General features: G+C 39.1%; 1 protein-coding gene across 2 annotated transcripts; it reads right to left on the bottom strand.

Moving 5' to 3' along the window:
• Positions 1 to 1,353: 1,353 nt before the first annotated feature.
• Positions 1,354 to 17,995, bottom strand: LOC117307266 (alpha-N-acetylgalactosaminide alpha-2,6-sialyltransferase 1-like). 2 transcript variants are annotated; one of them, XM_033791975.1, is made up of 8 exons: positions 17,947 to 17,995; positions 17,016 to 17,148; positions 9,949 to 10,114; positions 8,559 to 8,736; positions 7,318 to 7,483; positions 5,538 to 5,655; positions 4,263 to 4,414; positions 1,354 to 3,131 (listed from the first exon to the last, which is right to left on the bottom strand). In XM_033791975.1, the coding sequence occupies exons 2-8, from the start codon at positions 17,141 to 17,143 to the stop codon at positions 2,870 to 2,872; spliced, it is 1,170 nt and encodes a 389-aa protein (XP_033647866.1). In that variant the 5' UTR covers positions 17,144 to 17,148; positions 17,947 to 17,995; the 3' UTR covers positions 1,354 to 2,869. The 2 variants fall into 2 exon arrangements, with proteins under 2 accessions (XP_033647866.1, XP_033647865.1); XM_033791974.1 differs by having other exon boundaries at positions 17,690 to 17,991.
• Between the last annotated feature and the right edge of the window lie 1,330 nt (positions 17,996 to 19,325).

A 19,325-nucleotide genomic window follows, 5' to 3' on the forward strand; every position in this document is an offset into this window, starting at 1 on the left:
CAACTTGTGCAAAAAGGGTGTTTTAAATTTTTTGTATTGTTCTCTTGCAACTTCAACGTCCAGTACAAAGGGCTTTTTGAATTTGGTTTCCTGATGAAATAATTATAATTTGTTCATTATCTTTCAAAGTACCTGCAAACTCTTTTTAGTAGGTGGGCCATATTCTTAAAAAAATATTTGTCATTATTGAGAAATCATTTATGTAAATATTGCTGCAGTTGAACATAATTTACCCAAATTACTGACAATCAAGTTCACAGTCTGAATTTAGTTTACTCAAATAAATATGTTTTCTATCAAACTGCATAACTCATCGCCCACTCGCTAATTTAAATAGGTGGGCTAAATTCTAGCAAAACAAGTTGTCACTCATAATCATTTATGTAAATATTGCTGCATCTGAATAAATATTCTCACTTTACCGATAATCAAGTTTACAGTCACATTATGAGAACAACAAAAACAAGGTGGAAATTCATAAATACACTGAGCTCTAGGAAATTATAAATTAATTAAAAAAAATACATTAATCAGGTGAGGTTTGCAGTAGCATTATGTTATTAGGAGAATGGACGAGAAAGTGTAGATTCAGGAATATAATGTACGAGCCGAAGGCAATACATATATTCACGAATCTACACTTAAAGGCAGTGGACACTATTGGTAATTGTCAAAGTCTAGCCTTCACAGTTGGTGTATCTCAACATATGCATAATGTGTGAAAATTTGAGCTCAATCGGTCATCGAAGTTACGAGCCTCGCTTTCAATTGGATTTCTCAAAAACAACACTATGTCAGTCTACCAAATTTCGTATTCTTTTTCAAACGACGGTTGGTGACATTTTATAATTACTTTAGAAAATCTATAGGCATACTGTAGTGCTTGCAACATTATCAAGTACAATGTCAGTTTGCTCAGCTAACATTAAATTGTGTCACTAAAGTGATTCTCTAAAACTGGAAAATGTTTTTGTAAATTGAAAGATAATATATTTTCAGCTTTGTTTTGTTGCACTTCATGCTATCTTTCAGTTTGGAAAGACATTATTTTTAAGATGAACTATTTACTTTAGTTTGTAATGAATCTACATTCAAGTGTTGATTCGTAAAAATAATCTTCACTCAACAATAGAGTGACAGTACGTCACAGAAATAGTTTAAGATGTGTAAATCTCTTTCCAGTATTGGTGACTGCGAGAAGTAACTAGTGGTTAACGACTCAACATTTGCGATCAGTATTCTCTGATTGCCATCTGATCATCTGGAATACTGATCGAAACGTTGAGTCATCAACCACTTGTTCTTCTCAGAACCAACACTACTCAAAAGAGATATTTACAAATGGTGCTACCGCAAACTTCATCTGGTTATACTCCCACCATGCAAAGTTTCAAATCTCTACTTATTACAATAATGAAATAAATTATTGTCATTGCACATAGTTTTGTTAACATTCAATTAATTTGTGTCTGTAATTATGTAGAAAATTATCTGGAATTGTTTTAGCACTGTAGAAACACACACATCTGCGTGTTGATCTCATTCATTTAAGTACATCTTAGTTTGTAGAACTCACTCACTAATCCGTAAAGACACACTACAACATTAAACTCTCATTAGTTATCACTAATTAAGCTACAAAAAGCTGTGTTTTAATTATTCATGGCCATGAGCAAGATTAGAAGAAGAAAAAATGGTGGACGACAAGAGAATTTTTAGTACAATATTAAGAGTACAAAATGTAAAGATATCCCAGAGAGTTGTTTATTTGGCACATTGTTTAAATTGTCTTGTCAGTACAACAAGTTTGCAACTCAGTTGAGTTTAGTCCAAAAGTAATTTTTTGGAAAACCCCCAACAACAGCAATTTGCAACATGCAATTAGGTCATGTTTTACTCAAGTAGCCATTTTGAGATATGGCGAACACCATATGTGTGCACCGTTTGTTTGGTTGACCCAATTCACCTGACGTCATCATCATCAGAATAATCTTAGTTCCGCCATATTGGTGTGAAATGTCACTCTGTGCATTATTCAGTGAAGTGCGCATTTTAGGCGTCACAGCGTTTACACATAATATGATGAGTGTGGCACAGTTGCCGCGTGTGAAGTGCATGCAAGGGGTCAATACAAACAATGTACCCAAACCTAAATAGTGTCCTTTGGTAATGACTCCACTATACCTCCAAATGGCTTATCCAAGGGTTTCGTACAAAAATACCACCTTTTTGCAAGAGAAAAAATAATGGTTGTTATATTATGATCTAGTTGCACTGAAGTGATGAACACATGTAGAAGGCACAGTACTGGTGAGTCGTAATAATAATAAAAATAAGTAGATTTTGAATAGCGTATTTTACAGTACATCTTCGTGCACTTAGTGACCTGTTCACTGGGCCAATAACATTCCTGTAATCTTTCTCAGCTCCCTGGGGAGTATACAACCCAGGGATGCTGTGGTGGTCAGAACGGTCAGAACAGGTACCATGTTACCCATTTGTACTCCTGGGCAAAGAGAAGCAATTATGCATAGTGCATAGTCAAGGACACAAGTGTCATGACCAGTTCACAGCCCATATCCCAATCTCTGAGAATATCTATATTCCCCGTTGGACGGATGCCAGTCCATCGCATGTGACTCCCCAGCTCTTGCCTGTACCCATTTGTATTCCTGGGTGGAGAAAAGCTATTATGATGAAGTGCCTTCCTCAAGGATACGAGTGTTGCGACTGACCAGGGCAGGATTCAAACATTGTTCAGTATTACCAGAGGGAATCCAGAATTAGATTAATACTTGAGATTGCCGTTTTCAAAGTCTATAATATTTCATTGTCTACGTGGAGTAACCAAAATAAAAATGTCATGTTCTCACTGGAACTCTGGTACATCTCGTTTGTACCATAGAATAACTCCATCCCTATTCAAACTCTGAAGTATTTCAATCTCTTTCCCGAAGTCATGACTCGCTTTGAAACTCTTGTATCTGATAAAGGCACGATCGTAGTAGTGCTCTGTGAAGTGGCCCGTGAAGCCCATACCATAGACACTGATACTGTCACAGCCAGCATGGAGAGCAGTGAAAAACATCATTCCGCCCGTCGTCGGTCGGAAAGCTTTGGTATTTTCCCATCTGAAAGTAATGGGGAAAAAAAATAATAATAAAAAACAGAGAAAGAAACAGTTCTAACAATTGGTGAGACAATGCCCTAGAAATGCAGGGGTCATGGGTTCAAATCCCACCTTAGTAATATGCCGGTAATTCTTTTTCAACATGTTCGAAGAGCTTGAGAAAGTACTGAGTACATATATACAGTGCTAACATTCATCGATGTATATGGGTAAAACCAAAATAAACTGTTCTCCATCTACTAATTTTTAACAATTGTTTAGGAATCTATTTCTGAGAGGCAGCCATGGGTCAGATGTTGAACCAGTTTGAAAGGAGTATGCGATTTGAAAATCACTTGTTGTTAGAAGCCTATACAGCAGCTTTCGATAGTATAAAGCATTTTGAGAAACATTTTTATGGTTTATGTAAAAAGATGTCCAACAATTTGAATCTGAGTAACGTTCCTCAGGTTGTGTTTTCCTGTAGAAGTATTCACTCAGGATTTTGACAAAATAACCCACCAACATTAGGGCTGGATAGATAGCTTAGTTGGGAGAGCGGCAGCACGTTAATCTGGAGGTCGCACATATCAAAATTCTGCTTTAGTCAATTTGTCTTTGACCCCCTATAACTGAATCAATTTGACTCACTCAATCACTAAAAGACACACATTTCATTTGTGATATAATAATAATAATAATAACAGTGGCTTCTTATACAGCGTGCATTTCCGTCACTCAGTGACGCTCCTGGCGCGGTAACCTACCGTATTTCCTGCAAGATGTGGGACTACGTTTGAATTATGAGACCTAATAATCCTTGTATAGCACCATGTAATGTTTTACAAGGTGCTGTGGCACAATTTGCTGACGATCAGACCAGGAACATCGGGTTGAAACCCTTCTCTTTACAATACCTGCACTAGGTTCTTTTACGTGCGCTACACAACACATGGGACCAAAGGCGAAGCATCGCAGTTTTAGGACAAAGGTGTTACAACACTGGACCCCACACTCTGGTGAATGCTAGAGCTTGAGTCCGATGCTCTTAACCGCTAGGCCATGACACGCCACATATACCATATAATAGATTGGTAGTCAGTGTCTTCATGTCAAAGTTAACCTGAAACCAACTTGTTTACTTTCAACTTACATTTTGTGAACATATCGAATGAAATCGGGATGAAGAATCCTGACATCGTTCGCATCGGCGCGTAACTTCCGCCTGCGACTTGTGCCAGCCACCTCGTTTACGATGTATTCAAAGTCGTTCTTACGACATGGTAGTAGTATATACTTGATTCCCTGTAGGTGAGATAACAAAAGAACAACGTAAATGTAAAGGTTATGTTTCTTGAAGTAAGTTACAGGCAACTAGGTCCGGATAGCATCAAGCAATCGCCACAAAGGAAATACCTTCACATTTATCGCATTACAATAATGATAATGGGAACTTTTAAAAACACCGTATCCGCCACAAGCAATGACAGCATAATATAGAAAATAGGGTTAACAAAATGCTTCTTTATTTAGAGACCATTCATTTCTGTATTTAATCATCACCATCATACGCTATGATTCCATTGAGCAAAAGTTGGTCAAATATTGCGGCCATCTGGGCGATTTTGGTACAAGATGCTTGGATGTGCCAAGTGAGCTGAAAGTTTCACAGTTTCACAGTTTCATAAAGGGAGTTCCAAAAGCCTTGATGCTGCGCTCTGAAAACTTCTCTTCCCTCATCATTATACCTAGCCCAAAATGTGGCAGTGGGTGTGTGTCCTCTCCCCAAATATTCCCATACTTTATAGCACACTCTTTCCCCTTATACCTCCCCCTCCAAAGAATCCTCGAGATTTTAAGAACACAATGGTCACTGCTGTCCAGTGGTGAGGCTGCATGACTTGCAATCACAAGGCTGTTGGTATATTTGTGCAATTCATAATCATAGACGTTAGACCTATGTTTGTTGAGAGAGATTGGCTGTGGCCAGTTGGTGTATCCCCACATGGGAGTTTTGCCCAGCTCCCTTGATAGGAAGATCATCTAGACAAACAAACAAACAAACACCTGAACAAACAAACAAATAAACAAACAAATAAACAAACAATGAAGACAAAATGATGGTGGGGGGGGGTACACCATGCCACGTATCGAACCCCAAATGAGCTGTGCCATTCCCAATTCGGCCTCTTTTTTTTTATCTGAGGCAAACGAGGCTAAAAGTCACTCTTGGTGTAGGGCTACACAAAGAAATTGATTTCTAGTGGAAAAAAAACTCAGGGAAGCCGAAGGAATGAATTGACATTCCTCTTAAAACAGTCTAGATTGTAGGATGGAGGGAAATATGCACCAGGCAAGGAGTTCAGCTGTTACAACGTAGATTCAGTTTTTGAATGTGAGAGGTTCGAATCCATCATAATTCCTGTACCTTATCTCTGGGTACATCTTTAATGTTAGTCTGCCCGAGTGATCGATCCATCAACACAAGGTGGGTGGTCCGATTCCCAACATCCACTTCATAGCCACGTCTGATGCAATTGTTCACCCTTAAAAAAAAAAATCAACACAAAACGTCACATCGTAAATATTGATTTCCATAACTGAAAGTGAAAGTCCCATACTTCACAATTGATTTTTGGTTCTCAAACATTAAAGGAACACGTTGCCTTGGATCGGTCGAGTTGGTCTTTGAGAAGCATTTGTAATCGTTTGTTGTAAAATGCATATGGATAGAAAGATGTTGTAAAAGTAGAATACAATGATCTACAATAGCTTGCCTCGAAATTGCACGGTTTTCCTTTTACCTCGTCGACTAACACGGTCGGCCATTTATGGGAGTCAATTATGGGAGTCAAATTTTTGACTCCCATAAATGGCTGACCGTGTTAGTTCGCACAGTAACAGGAAAACCACGCAATTTCGAGGCAAACTTGTGTAGATCATTGTATTCTACTTTTAAAACATCTTTCCAACCATATGCATTGTATAAAAAAAAAAACGGTTACAAACACTTTTTATAAACCAACTCGTCCGATCCAAGGCAACGTGTTCCTTTAAAAGGCAGTGGACACTATTGGTAATTACTCAAAATAATTATTAGCATAAAACCTTTCTTGGTAATGGGTAATGGGGAGAGGTTGATAGTATAAAACATTGTGAGAAACGGCTCCCTCTGAAGTAACGTAGTTTGCGAGAAAGACGCAATTTTCCACAAATTTAATTTGGAGACCTCAGATTTAGAATTTGAGGTCTCGAAATCAAGCATCTGAAAGAACACAACTTCGTGTGACAAGGGTGTTTTTTCTTTCATTATTATCTGATTGAGCTCATATTTTCACAGGTTTGTTGTTTTGTGCATATGTTGAGGTACACCAAGTGAGGAGACTGGTCTTTGATAATTACCAGTAGTGTCCAGTGTCTTTAAAACAAACATTTTGTCCTTCCAAGGGCCTTTGTTACCTGAAGGAAAGTTAGTCATGCATTTTTATTTGGCCAAACACGCATAAGACCTGCAGAGTCAAATCAAATTTCCTTTGGCAGATGCTATCCACCATAACTGGGATGCAAAACAGCCAGCGATGAGTTTTAAAACACGCATTTCCAATCAAATAAGTTCATTCAACTGTACTAAACACCAGCCTAACATGAGTGTAACAAGTGTGTTACACGAGTTACAGCCCACCCAGAAGGCGTTCGAATGCGTAAACGAGTCCCATAACCCTTAAACAGGACAAATGCAATTGAACTAAAAAGTATTGCTCATGATAGTATCATCAATATATAACTGGTTTGCAGTAACACGGTGTGTGAATCTACTTGCCAGGCAGTTTGTTCTAAGAGAACTGTCTTGCTTAATTCTACTACCGCGGAGTAGATTTATTGGGTGTTTGGGAGACTTCTCAGTTCTGAAAAGAACTGTCCTGCTTTTTAACTATAACCCGGGCGGAAGGTATAGAAAATTGGCTGGGACTACTACTTAAGCTAATAGGATCTGCACTATCGCGGAGTCAGTTCTTGAATTGATCTCAAGGCTATGCCTCAAATCCTATAAACTTATCATCTATAGGGGCCTACATACTTTCATGTCTTAGATCTACTGTTGTTTTTGTATTGTTGTCTGTATTTACTTAGTTCTAATCTAATGGTTGATAAAGAGTCCCCACTTAGTTGGCCTGCATGACTGTTGGGGATTTCTTTTTTGCACTTACCTAAACACCATATCGTGACCGTCAATTTCTTTGCCCATCTTGGATCCATTAAGAATTCCTCCATTACCGACGACGGCACAGGAGATACACTGAGGTCTGGTCTCAGATTGAGAGAAGTCAAAGATGGACTCCTCTCTTGGGAACAGTCTAAGAACCTTCAGAAGCTCTGAATCAAAGCACAAACGGTTTATCAATGAAAAGGATGGGTTTGTGTTTCTGAACGAAATGAGTTGATAACAACAATTCAATTTAATAGTCGGTTTTAATTTCTTCTGATCTTAGAAAATATTTTCGACCCCCTAAGCGTGATATTGAGTGATTAATGCACTACGGATATTATTATTTTCATTAACATGGTTTATTCATTTCATCAATATTTAGTAAAGACACTAGCAGTAAAAAAAAAACCTGAATTGTGGTTTAAATGTACAATTTGGCAGGTAATACAATAAAAAGGTAGTTAAAATTTAACGATAAAAAGCAGGAAACATTAAAATGCATAAAAAACGACACAAGACCTTGCAAAGGTCATGGGTTTGAATCCCACCCGAGTGATTTGCTTGTGAATTTTTGTTCACAAAACTCAGGAAAGCCATCGGTGTTAAGGGTAAAAATATGTTATTATATCAATGCGGTAATCGCTGCCAAAACATAGGATCTGAACTGCCTCTAGCTACCGGGCAATCTCGGTAGTCTAGTTGGTTAGACACTGCTCTAGAATTGCAAGGGTCGTGGGTTCGAATCCCAACCGAGTATATAGTTGTAACACACATCCGTATATGGGTAAAAACAAATGGTAATATTCTTTATCCCCAACGCAAATTTAACATTTCTTATAAGTTCTAAGATATCATGTGTTTAATGCACCCACATAGTACACAGTCTGACACAGTCCTACTCTCTGACACTTTTCATCCATAGGATGGGACTTATAAAGCCGTTGGTCCTGTATGTTGTGTAATGCACATAAAAGAACCCAGTGTACTTATTGAAAAAGAGAAGGGGGTTTGTACCGGTGTTCCTTGTTTGATCCGCAGCATATTGTGCCCAACACCTTGTAAACCATAAAATGATGCAATTAAAGGAATAGGTCTCATACTTCAAAATGGAGCTCCACATACCTTGCAGGACAAAATACTGAGCGCTTTGATACGCCCCTAGGGGTGTGATATAAGAACATTATTACTATTATTATTTTTAGTACCATGTCTATCACGACGACATTCCCCCACTAAAAGTACCTTCATATGTGAAGTCGACATGATACTTAAATCCAAATGGCATCCAATACTTTGAAAGTCTCTGGTATTCTTGCACGCTGATGTTGGAGCTGGTAAGCAGCTGCTTAATCTCTGGATGGTACTTCTCGGACGTCCAAGAAATATTCAGCAATTTCTTCTGAATGGATGTTGGGCATTTCTGTAAAAGAAAAGACGGCGATAAAGGTTTACAATATTTCTGTTACTAAAGTGATTTTTTTTTACAATTTTTGTTTTAAATATGTTCCCGTTGCGGTTTGATACGCATCATATTATCTTTCAATTTGAAAAGACATTTTCCAGTTGAACAATTCACTTTAGTTAATAACAAATCTACCGAATGTAGATTCGTAACAAATGTACAGTTGAGTGTAGAATTCAGATAAAGTATTGACACACAAATCCATCCACATTTAGCGATGTGACAGAGGGTACCAAGTTGGTATCAACCACATCTCTGGCTACAGCATATGCGAAAAGGACACTAACCCTCAGAAATCTAAGAAAGGATTTAGACCAAAATTATTTGAGTTTTTTATCAATAGTGTCCAGTGCCTTTTATATTATTATGGCTTATTAAAGCCATTGGACCCTTTCGGTACAGAAAAAAAATCACAGATTTACAAATAACTTACAGAGTTTACAGAAGGTAGTGGTGAAATACTTCTCTTGAAATATTATTCCATGAAATGCTTTACTTTTTGAGAAAAAAGTAAAACAATATCAATTCTCGTTAACGAGAATTACGGATTTATTTTAAACACATGTCATGACACGGCGAAACGCGCGGATACAAGGGTGGGTTTTCCCGTTATTTTCTCCCGACTCCGATGACCGATTAAGCCCAAATTTTCACAGGTTTGTTATTTGATATAGTAGTTGTGATACACGAAGTGTGGGCCTTGGACAATACTGTTTACCGAAAGGGTCCAATGGCTTTAAAAGACTGCTCACTGGCTGAATTACAAAACAGCGTCGTTAGAAGTGCCATAGTTTTCGAGAAAGAAGTAATTTTCCACGAATTTGATTTCGAGACCTTAGATTTAGAACTTGAGGTCTCGAAATCAACCATCTGAACGTACACAACTTCGTGTGACAAGGGTGTTTTTTCTTTCGTTGTTATCTCGCAACTTCGATGACCAATTGAGCTCAAATTTTCACAGGTTTGTTATTTTATGCAAGTTGAGATACACCAACTGTGAAGGCTAGTCTTTGACAATTGCCAATAGTGTCCACTGCCTTTAAATAAAAACAGAGAGGTATTTAGGAAATCAAAATGCACACAAGCACATAAAAATATTGCACATAAAGAAGCACACTGACCATGGAGGCCATGTAAAATCACAAGAGCCTAAAACGAAGGAGAACTCACTGATGGCTGAAACAGACTGTTTTTCCTGAAGCTGAACTCTGGGTCGTTACGTTTCAAATGGACAAGTTCATTCTCGGACGAGTAGTCATTTTGGGGGATGGATGAAGAGAGCGGGAGACTACTTTGTTTGAGACTGGGGTCCAACTGTTGGCTTTGCTCGGATGGTCTGAATAAAAAGAAGAAGACAAATATTAGAAAAAAATATCTGATGGCATTAAACACCTTTGGTAATTGTCAAAGACCATGCGCATTCTCACTGTGGTGTACATCCCAACATAAAATACCAAACCTGTGAACATTTTGACTCAATTGGTCATCAAAGTTGCAAGAGAATAATGGAAATAAGACCACCCTTGTTGCACAAAGTTGTGTGCTTTCAGATGCCCAATAAAACGCTTTACGCCGGAAGTCGTTAAATATTAATAGTGAGAAATTGCCTCTTCCTCAAAAACTATGTTACTTCAGAGGAAGCCGTCTCTCACAATGTTTTATACTGTACCAACAGCTCTCCATTGGTTGGTACCAAGTAAGTTTTTATGCTAACAATTATTTTCAGTAATTACTAGTCCAGTGCCTTAAATGCTCTGTTTAAATTTTTTTAATGCAGGCTCTGTGTGCACATTGTTGTTTAAGTGCTGACAATAGACTCAAACAGTGCCCTCATTGAGGTCAAAGGACTCCTATCATTAGCAGAGAGTTGTGCGTGGCATGCATGCGCTGCATATTTCCATTCTGTAACATCTGTGACATTCTATGCAAGGGGTCTAAACATGAAGTTGTAAAATTTTCAAATGACAGAAAAAATCCTTTTTGCCCCATGAAACGTTCGCTGGTGGAGAGTCTCTTTACATTAAAGATTCCTTTTCTGTTTTTTTGCTGTTACAACCTTAACTTGGTTAATCAGGCGGTCACAAGTTCAAATCTCATTCTGGTCGAATTTTGTTTTTGTTCACCTCAAAACCGGAAGAAAAAAATAACAAATAAGAAAACATCCAGGTAGAAGATATATTGCACTTGAGCACAGGAACACACTAACAAAAAAATATGAGTATTATATATATACATGTATGCCCACAATGATGTTGAAGCAAGAAAATCCTAAACAAACAGATGAGTTGTACAAATTAATAATTACTTTCTCAAGCAACAACAACCCAGACGACTCTATGAAATAACACATAAAACCTAGACACATGGCCAGCAAAGTTATCACAAGCACTGGGCCTTCTCTTTTACATCTACATTTTATAACCAGATGTTGAAATTTTCAAAATAGTCATTAACCAATATTGATTTTCATTCTGCAATAACAGGTATGCTGCAATAACAACTCACATTCACCACCCACTCCAAAATTTCCCTTTGGCGGAGTTGGCAGCTGTGCACAGCTGTGGCTATTTATTTCGAGTGAGAGAAAAACTGTGGGTGCAGTCGCCCATTATTGATTACCATTTTTTTTTTATGATTTAAAGGGTTCCAGCTTTAAATGCATTTTAAATGACTGATTAGCCTATGACTTCAAAAATGCTACCGAATTAAGAGTGATTTGATATCAAAGCAATTCAGTTGTGAGACCACTTTAGGGCCGGCTTTTTCATCCTATGATCGCTTAAAGGTAGTGGACACTATTGGTAATTGTCAAACCAGTCTTCTCACTTGGTGTACAAATCTCAGCTTAAAGGTAGTGGACACTATTGGTAATTGTCAAACCAGTCTTCTCACTTGGTGTACGTATCTCAGCTTAAAGGTAGTGGACACTATTGGTAATTGTCAAACCAGTCTTCTCACTTGGTGTACGTATCTCAGCTTAAAGGCAGTGGACACTATTGGTAATTGTCAAACCAGTCTTCTCACTTGGTGTACGTATCTCAGCTTAAAGGTAGTGGACACTATTGGTAATTGTCAAACCAGTCTTCTCACTTGGTGTACGTATCTCAGCTTAAAGGTAGTGGACACTATTGGTAATTGTCAAACCAGTCTTCTCACTTGGTGTACGTATCTCAGCTTAAAGGTAGTGGACACTATTGGTAATTGTCAAACCAGTCTTCTCACTTGGTGTACGTATCTCAGCTTAAAGGTAGTGGACACTATTGGTAATTGTCAAACCAGTCTTCTCACTTGGTGTACGTATCTCAGCTTAAAGGTAGTGGACACTATTGGTAATTGTCAAACCAGTCTTCTCACTTGGTGTACGTATCTCAGCTTAAAGGCAGTGGACACTATTGGTAATTGTCAAACCAGTCTTCTCACTTGGTGTACGTATCTCAGCTTAAAGGTAGTGGACACTATTGGTAATTGTCAAACCAGTCTTCTCACTTGGTGTACGTATCTCAGCTTAAAGGCAGTGGACACTATTGGTAATTGTCAAACCAGTCTTCTCACTTGGTGTACGTATCTCAGCTTAAAGGTAGTGGACACTATTGGTAATTGTCAAACCAGTCTTCTCACTTGGTGTACGTATCTCAGCTTAAAGGCAGTGGACACTATTGGTAATTGTCAAACCAGTCTTCTCACTTGGTGTACGTATCTCAGCTTAAAGGCAGTGGACACTATTGGTAATTGTCAAACCAGTCTTCTCACTTGGTGTACGTATCTCAGCTTAAAGGCAGTGGACACTATTGGTAATTGTCAAACCAGTCTTCTCACTTGGTGTACGTATCTCAGCTTAAAGGTAGTGGACACTATTGGTAATTGTCAAACCAGTCTTCTCACTTGGTGTACGTATCTCAGCTTAAAGGCAGTGGACACTATTGGTAATTGTCAAACCAGTCTTCTCACTTGGTGTACGTATCTCAGCTTAAAGGTAGTGGACACTATTGGTAATTGTCAAACCAGTCTTCTCACTTGGTGTACGTATCTCAGCTTAAAGGCAGTGGACACTATTGGTAATTGTCAAACCAGTCTTCTCACTTGGTGTACGTATCTCAGCTTAAAGGTAGTGGACACTATTGGTAATTGTCAAACCAGTCTTCTCACTTGGTGTACGTATCTCAGCTTAAAGGCAGTGGACACTATTGGTAATTGTCAAACCAGTCTTCTCACTTGGTGTACGTATCTCAGCTTAAAGGCAGTGGACACTATTGGTAATTGTCAAACCAGTCTTCTCACTTGGTGTACGTATCTCAGCTTAAAGGTAGTGGACACTATTGGTAATTGTCAAACCAGTCTTCTCACTTGGTGTACGTATCTCAGCTTAAAGGTAGTGGACACTATTGGTAATTGTCAAACCAGTCTTCTCACTTGGTGTACGTATCTCAGCTTAAAGGTAGTGGACACTATTGGTAATTGTCAAACCAGTCTTCTCACTTGGTGTACGTATCTCAGCTTAAAGGTAGTGGACACTATTGGTAATTGTCAAACCAGTCTTCTCACTTGGTGTACGTATCTCAGCTTAAAGGTAGTGGACACTATTGGTAATTGTCAAACCAGTCTTCTCACTTGGTGTACGTATCTCAGCTTAAAGGTAGTGGACACTATTGGTAATTGTCAAACCAGTCTTCTCACTTGGTGTACGTATCTCAGCTTAAAGGTAGTGGACACTATTGGTAATTGTCAAACCAGTCTTCTCACTTGGTGTACGTATCTCAGCTTAAAGGTAGTGGACACTATTGGTAATTGTCAAACCAGTCTTCTCACTTGGTGTACGTATCTCAGCTTAAAGGTAGTGGACACTATTGGTAATTGTCAAACCAGTCTTCTCACTTGGTGTACGTATCTCAGCTTAAAGGTAGTGGACACTATTGGTAATTGTCAAACCAGTCTTCTCACTTGGTGTACGTATCTCAGCTTAAAGGTAGTGGACACTATTGGTAATTGTCAAACCAGTCTTCTCACTTGGTGTACGTATCTCAGCTTAAAGGTAGTGGACACTATTGGTAATTGTCAAACCAGTCTTCTCACTTGGTGTACGTATCTCAGCTTAAAGGTAGTGGACACTATTGGTAATTGTCAAACCAGTCTTCTCACTTGGTGTACGTATCTCAGCTTAAAGATAGTGGACACTATTGGTAATTGTCAAACCAGTCTTCTCACTTGGTGTACGTATCTCAGCTTAAAGGTAGTGGACACTATTGGTAATTGTCAAACCAGTCTTCTCACTTGGTGTACGTATCTCAGCTTAAAGGTAGTGGACACTATTGGTAATTGTCAAACCAGTCTTCTCACTTGGTGTACGTTTCTCAGCTTAAAGGTAGTGGACACTATTGGTAATTGTCAAACCAGTCTTCTCACTTGGTGTACGTATCTCAGCTTAAAGGTAGTGGACACTATTGGTAATTGTCAAACCAGTCTTCTCACTTGGTGTACGTATCTCAGCTTAAAGGTAGTGGACACTATTGGTAATTGTCAAACCAGTCTTCTCACTTGGTGTACGTATCTCAGCTTAAAGGCAGTGGACACTATTGGTAATTGTCAAACCAGTCTTCTCACTTGGTGTACGTATCTCAGCTTAAAGGCAGTGGACACTATTGGTAATTGTCAAACCAGTCTTCTCACTTGGTGTACGTATCTCAGCTTAAAGGTAGTGGACACTATTGGTAATTGTCAAACCAGTCTTCTCACTTGGTGTACGTATCTCAGCTTAAAGGCAGTGGACACTATTGGTAATTGTCAAACCAGTCTTCTCACTTGGTGTACGTATCTCAGCTTAAAGGCAGTGGACACTATTGGTAATTGTCAAACCAGTCTTCTCACTTGGTGTACGTATCTCAACATGCACAAATAACAAACCTGTGAAAAATTGAGCTTAATTGGTCGTCGAAGTTGCGAGATAATAATGAAAGAAAAAACACCCTTGTCACACGAAGTTGTGTGCTTTCCGATGCTTGATTTCGATACCTCTATTCTAAATCTGAGGTCTCGAAATCAAATTTGTGGAAAATTACTTTTTTCTCGAAAACTACGTCACTTCGGAGGGAGCCGTTTCTCACAATGTTTTATATCATCAACCTCTCCCCATTACTCGTTACCAAGTAAGGTTTTATGCTAATCATCATTTTGAGTAAATAGTGTCCACTATATAAGCCTAAGTCTGCCCTGGCAAATTGGCATAAGTACCCCAGGGTAAAATATCACCCCTGCTCTGGAGTAGGGGCAAGCGGTAATCCACAGGGGTATTCTTGAAACGTGCAACCGGAACCACAGTGTGGAAAAGTGCAGGGGTAACCATTGGGTAAGAAAGACCTGGGGCCTTCCATGGGCTGTGTTCCACAGGGATAAAAGATACACACACTGTACAGTGTGCAGTGTGAAGGGCTTTACACTCCCCAGATAAGTTGGCACTGAACCCACATTTCTTATCTTATCCAGAGAGAAACTGATATTTTGAAGTAACTGGAATCAAATTACACAAAGATGAGCAGCTAGTATCTCACTGATATCTTGGCTGATAAAATAGTCACCGCAGGGAGGGGGGCTCTCTGTTATGAGATAAGGACTTGGCAATAAATTTACTTTTAAACTGGGCCAAGGTTTTGGTCTGCTCTTGTCAATTGATGAGTTGCAATACGCGTCATCGACTGCCATCTTTGATGTATTCACAAGGGAAAAGTGCATGAGTGTTTCGCGCTGCCCATTGACTCTCAGCCAATGGTAGCTCTTCACGCGTGCACAATTCATCAAATCTGGCAGCCGATGACGCATATTGCAATCCATCAATGGGACATTATGGGCTGCACGCTGTGACTGCTGTTACAAAGGGCCCCTTCTATGACCACTCTCAATGAACTGCACTGGCTCCCCATCCAACAATGAATCAAAATCAAAAATCATCCTGATCATCTGGAAATCCATCAACTCCCAGGGACCATCCTTCCTTCCTAGGCTCATATCATTCTATCATCGGGACAGTAAACGTAGATTAATTCTTGACCAACTCCCCTTGAATAATACACAATTTTGTTCCCATATGTACGATGTCACCATTCCCTTTTCTCCAGCATGGCTTGCAATCAATGATCAATATCTTAATGGTAAAACTATGATAATTTCGGCAGCAACTGAGGAGAAAAATGTATGCTTGCAATTTGATCAGGAGAAAAAATACACAACCTCATTAATAAGATTGAGCTGAAATCATGTTTACTGCTGAGGTCAGTTACGATCACAAGAGAGAGAAAAGACACTGCTAAACTCCTTTCCCCCTGGCTTCAAGAATCAAATTCCATTGCTTAGATCAGGAGGCAGTTAGCATTTTTTGGCTGCTAGCATTTGTCTAAGCTGTGAAGTAGCAGTGTTTTAAAGCAGCAAAGTTTTGCTTTCTCATTGCCTCGCAGCAGTTAAATCAGCTTCAAAGTCAGCTACTCGTGTGAACATATCTTTAGAAATGTCACTGATAAGAAACATCTCTCTGGAGGAAATGAATGGTAATTGATATAGGAAAAGAATTACCATGGGAAATGGAAATGAAAGTACTTTCCCCGGCCGGGAATCTAAATCCGATAATAATATTTGATAAAAACACTGACACCTGTACAATGAACTGGGGGTGATTGTTACGGTATGTTACACAAAATCCAGGCCTGTATGTTTCGTTTTTGAAAGGGCAAAGGGCACCATAGACTTGATGACAAGTCGTTAGGCGCTGCCTATTTGTTACATAAACTCATTCTGCCGTTCATGCAACAGTCACAGTACGATTCATTCATGCAATGGTCCTAGGTACATGTAGCGCGTGACTCACTTCATACATACTGGGATCGAGGATGAGTGTACCGCCCTCGTAGCTACACCGCGCTTAACAATTACCAACTTGATTTCAAGACTAAGGGCACCAAGGCATTTTCTCCATGGTAAAGCAAGTGCATCCAATAAGGAAATTGTAAATTTCGACTGGGGCAATTCAAGGGCACCAAGGCAATGACAAGGGGGTATTGTGGCAATTGCCTTGCCCTTCGTTGCCTCCTTCAAGTATCAGGACTAGATAGCCTATTGGGTGTTAGTGAACAAACACAATGCTGCTCCAGGCCTTTCAAATCACCATGACTTTGATGGAAAAACCTTCACCTATGACTGGCAACATAACACAAAAAATCAAAGTTGACAGAACTTGGATACTGCTATGAGCTTACCCAGTTGGATGGCTGCGTTTAACGGTCGATATGTTAGCACACAGACTAAGAAACACGTAGGTAACAACTGTGATAACTGCAAACATGACTCCAGTCCGGAGAAGCCTACATGACACAAGAATCTTCATGGTTTCTGAAAAAATAGATAGACATTTCTTATCAAATGTTAATGTTTTTACTCATTGTAGGTTTGTATTTTTTTTTTTTTTTTTTTTTTTTTTTTTTCTGGAAACTTATATGACACATTTCAACCAAAAAAAAAAGGAGTAGCAGCGCCTAAGTATTTGGGTCTATCAATTGTTTTTATTGCGACTAAAAAGCCTACAACAAACTATTTTTAGGGGTGGGGCAACCAAGTATTTTTGAATTTAAGTTGCTTTAATTTGCACACCTAGAAAAACAAATTAATAAGCAGGATGGGGATGGGGATATAATAAACGAATTATTACATGTTTAGCTCTCCATTGCTTGTTACTACCAAGTAACTACCAAGTAGGCCAAAAAAAAGTATAGTGTCCAGTGCCCTACGTACCGCGTACGTGCAGCATTTATAACAAAAACATGAGAAATTACTTTTTTTGATCTATTATAATGTAATGTAATGTAATGTGTGATTACACTCTGTCTCTGGATGAAGCTTAGGGTGAATCTTGTCGTTATATTATTGTATTTACCTGCACTAGTGAAGATTGCTTCCTTGCGTCATGAAGGTAGAATTAGGATCGCCTATGCCTAGCTAGAGTTAGTGGTTAGGGAGGCCTCGAAGGAGGGTAGGCCTACTGTGTTAGTTAGTATACGGTGGAACTAGCTAGTCTAATCTAGCACATCGAATTCAAGTTGTGGTGGCTGACATGGCTCATCTTGAATCTCGGTCCTGGAATCAGCAATACACATAATTATTTAATTGTGCATTGGCGTTTATAACCTTTACCTATTTATGGACTTTGCTGAATAATAAATAGGCTAGACTTTTAATACACACACACACCTCACGGCAGAGCAAGTCATGTCTAATGTCAACAAGTCGATCATCAAGGCCAAACTATAGGGGGCGCCCTACTGACTGAGCCGCAAGTGCAGCAGAGCCACGTCTTTGGAATACTTGAAGATAATAAAAAAATAACTAAATTAAAATGTAAATAAAGTTAACAAATGAAAAACTCAAAACAGAACTTAACAACCATAGGCAATAGGCATACTAGGCCTTATTGTATTTCCTGGGTGAAAAGTCAAAATATAGTTGGCTAGCTAGGCCTACAACAAAACTTCCTGACCACGTTTTTGTTTATAATTATATGAGGTTGCTTCGGTTTATTGGATGCAAAATGGCCTAGTGTCATCACAAGAAAAGAGGGATTTCTGATAAAAATACTCCCTCCCGAAACCGTCCCCTCCAAAAATAAATCCAACCAAAACCGACCGTCGGTTGTGGAGATAGTTTTGCCCCAAAAGGAACCAGTGTGAGAAAAATACGTATTAGGCCTACTCAGATGTTCGACGTCACACCACTCTCATTTGAGTATTTGACAAGGCAAATTTAATTGAGGTTTCGCAAATTAATCAACTACTGACGTTACACGGTTCTACCAGAAATAACACCCCATGTACTTTTGACAGTCGCTACGTAGCCTACGCAATCTCAATTTACCGCCATTTTTGCAAAACAAGTTCCAAATAGGCCATTTCGCGCCGATTGGCCGGCGGAGCAATGCTTGTAGCCTAGTTGTGCAAACTTTTACAATCAGTTATTCCCGTCGCATTTGATCCCAAGAATTGATCGACATAAAACAAAGGGGACTTCAACAATGGAATTCTTTTGTTCAGTAGCAGCAATACACTGTTTTAATAGACAATACAGGACTTCAGACCTTGAGAGCTTCATTGTAACTATTTTGTGCGGGGCACCTCTCATGTTTTACGAAAACTTATTTTAGGTCTACGACATTTCTTGCGGCAAAAACAGTAATAGCAACATGATTATAGGAGGCACCTTTTGGTTATGATGATCGTTCAGCAAAGTGTCACAGTGCTGTGTCCACAATATAGGAGCCACCTTTTGGTTATAACATGGAGGTAGCTACCTCCATGGTTTTAATGATCGTTCAGCAAAGTGTCATAGTGCTGTGTCCACAATATAGGAGGCACCTTTTGGTTATAACATGGAGGTAGCTACCTCCATGGTTATAATGATCGTTCAGCAAAGTGTCGTAGTGCTGTGTCCACAATATAGGAGGCACCTTTTGGTTATAACATGGAGGTAGCTACCTCCATGGTTATAATGATCGTTCAGCAAAGTGTCATAGTGCTGTG

This window comes from Asterias rubens, chromosome 2 (genome assembly GCF_902459465.1).
Source record: "Asterias rubens chromosome 2, eAstRub1.3, whole genome shotgun sequence".
Lineage (NCBI taxonomy): Eukaryota > Metazoa > Echinodermata > Asteroidea > Forcipulatida > Asteriidae > Asterias > Asterias rubens.

Excerpts from the sequence above, each read along its gene's own strand:
- LOC117307266 (XM_033791975.1), bottom strand. The coding sequence starts at position 17,143 with ATGAAGATTCTTGTGTCATGTAGGCTTCTCCGGACTGGAGTCATGTTT. Across the intron at positions 10,115-17,015 it reads AAACGCAGCCATCCAACTGG|ACCATCCGAGCAAAGCCAAC; the intron begins GTAAGCTCATAG and ends CTTTTTATTCAG. Across the intron at positions 5,656-7,317 it reads GGTCACGATATGGTGTTTAG|GGTGAACAATTGCATCAGAC; the intron begins GTAAGTGCAAAA and ends TTTTTTTTTAAG.